The 561-nt window shown below is 44.7% G+C and overlaps 1 protein-coding gene across 1 annotated transcript; it reads left to right on the forward strand.

Annotated features, from left to right (window-relative positions):
- Window positions 1-54: 54 nt before the first annotated feature.
- Window positions 55-378, forward strand: PPTG_23557 (hypothetical protein; the record flags this gene model as incomplete). Its single annotated transcript, XM_008911580.1, has 1 exon — window positions 55-378. One exon carries the CDS (start codon window positions 55-57, stop codon window positions 376-378), a length of 324 nt encoding a protein of 107 aa, XP_008909828.1.
- Window positions 379-561: the final 183 nt, after the last annotated feature.

The raw sequence follows: 561 nt of genomic DNA on the forward strand, positions 1-561 counted from the left end.
CATGGGCTGCGAATTCGCGCCAAGACGAGGCAGTGACAGAAGAAGCCGGCGGATATGGAGGCAGATGCAAAATTTTTGTGGAAGAATGTTGCTCAAGTCAAAGAGGAGCTTGGCGTCAAGAAGGTTTACAACGCAGACCAGAGTGGAGTGTGTTTGGAGTATTTACAGAAGCATACTATCAGTGAAAAGGGTGCTAAGACTGTATGGGTGCGATGTGGAGGCAAGGACAAAGAGCGCCTCACCGATATGTTTCTGGTACACTCTACGGGCAAGCAATATACTCCTTTCTCTTCCTCTTATCTATCTAACAAAAATGACTGTGAAATTTCATCAACCTGTAAACGCTACAGAAACGCCGCCCGAATGGATGGTAGCTAGAGCTTTTAACGCCACTTTTATTAGCAAGGACGTATTATCTAATACGGTTAACGCAAAACTTGGCCTATAAATCATCACTTCATTTGCTGGAGAAACGGATTGTTTCGAGAAAATGCTGCCGCTACTACAGTATTGTTGCCCTGCATGGCATGACAAAATTCGGCATTTTCGGCGTTTGCATAT

The sequence above is a fragment of the Phytophthora parasitica genome, assembly GCF_000247585.1.
Source record: "Phytophthora parasitica INRA-310 unplaced genomic scaffold supercont2.42, whole genome shotgun sequence".
Lineage (NCBI taxonomy): Eukaryota > Oomycota > Peronosporomycetes > Peronosporales > Peronosporaceae > Phytophthora > Phytophthora nicotianae.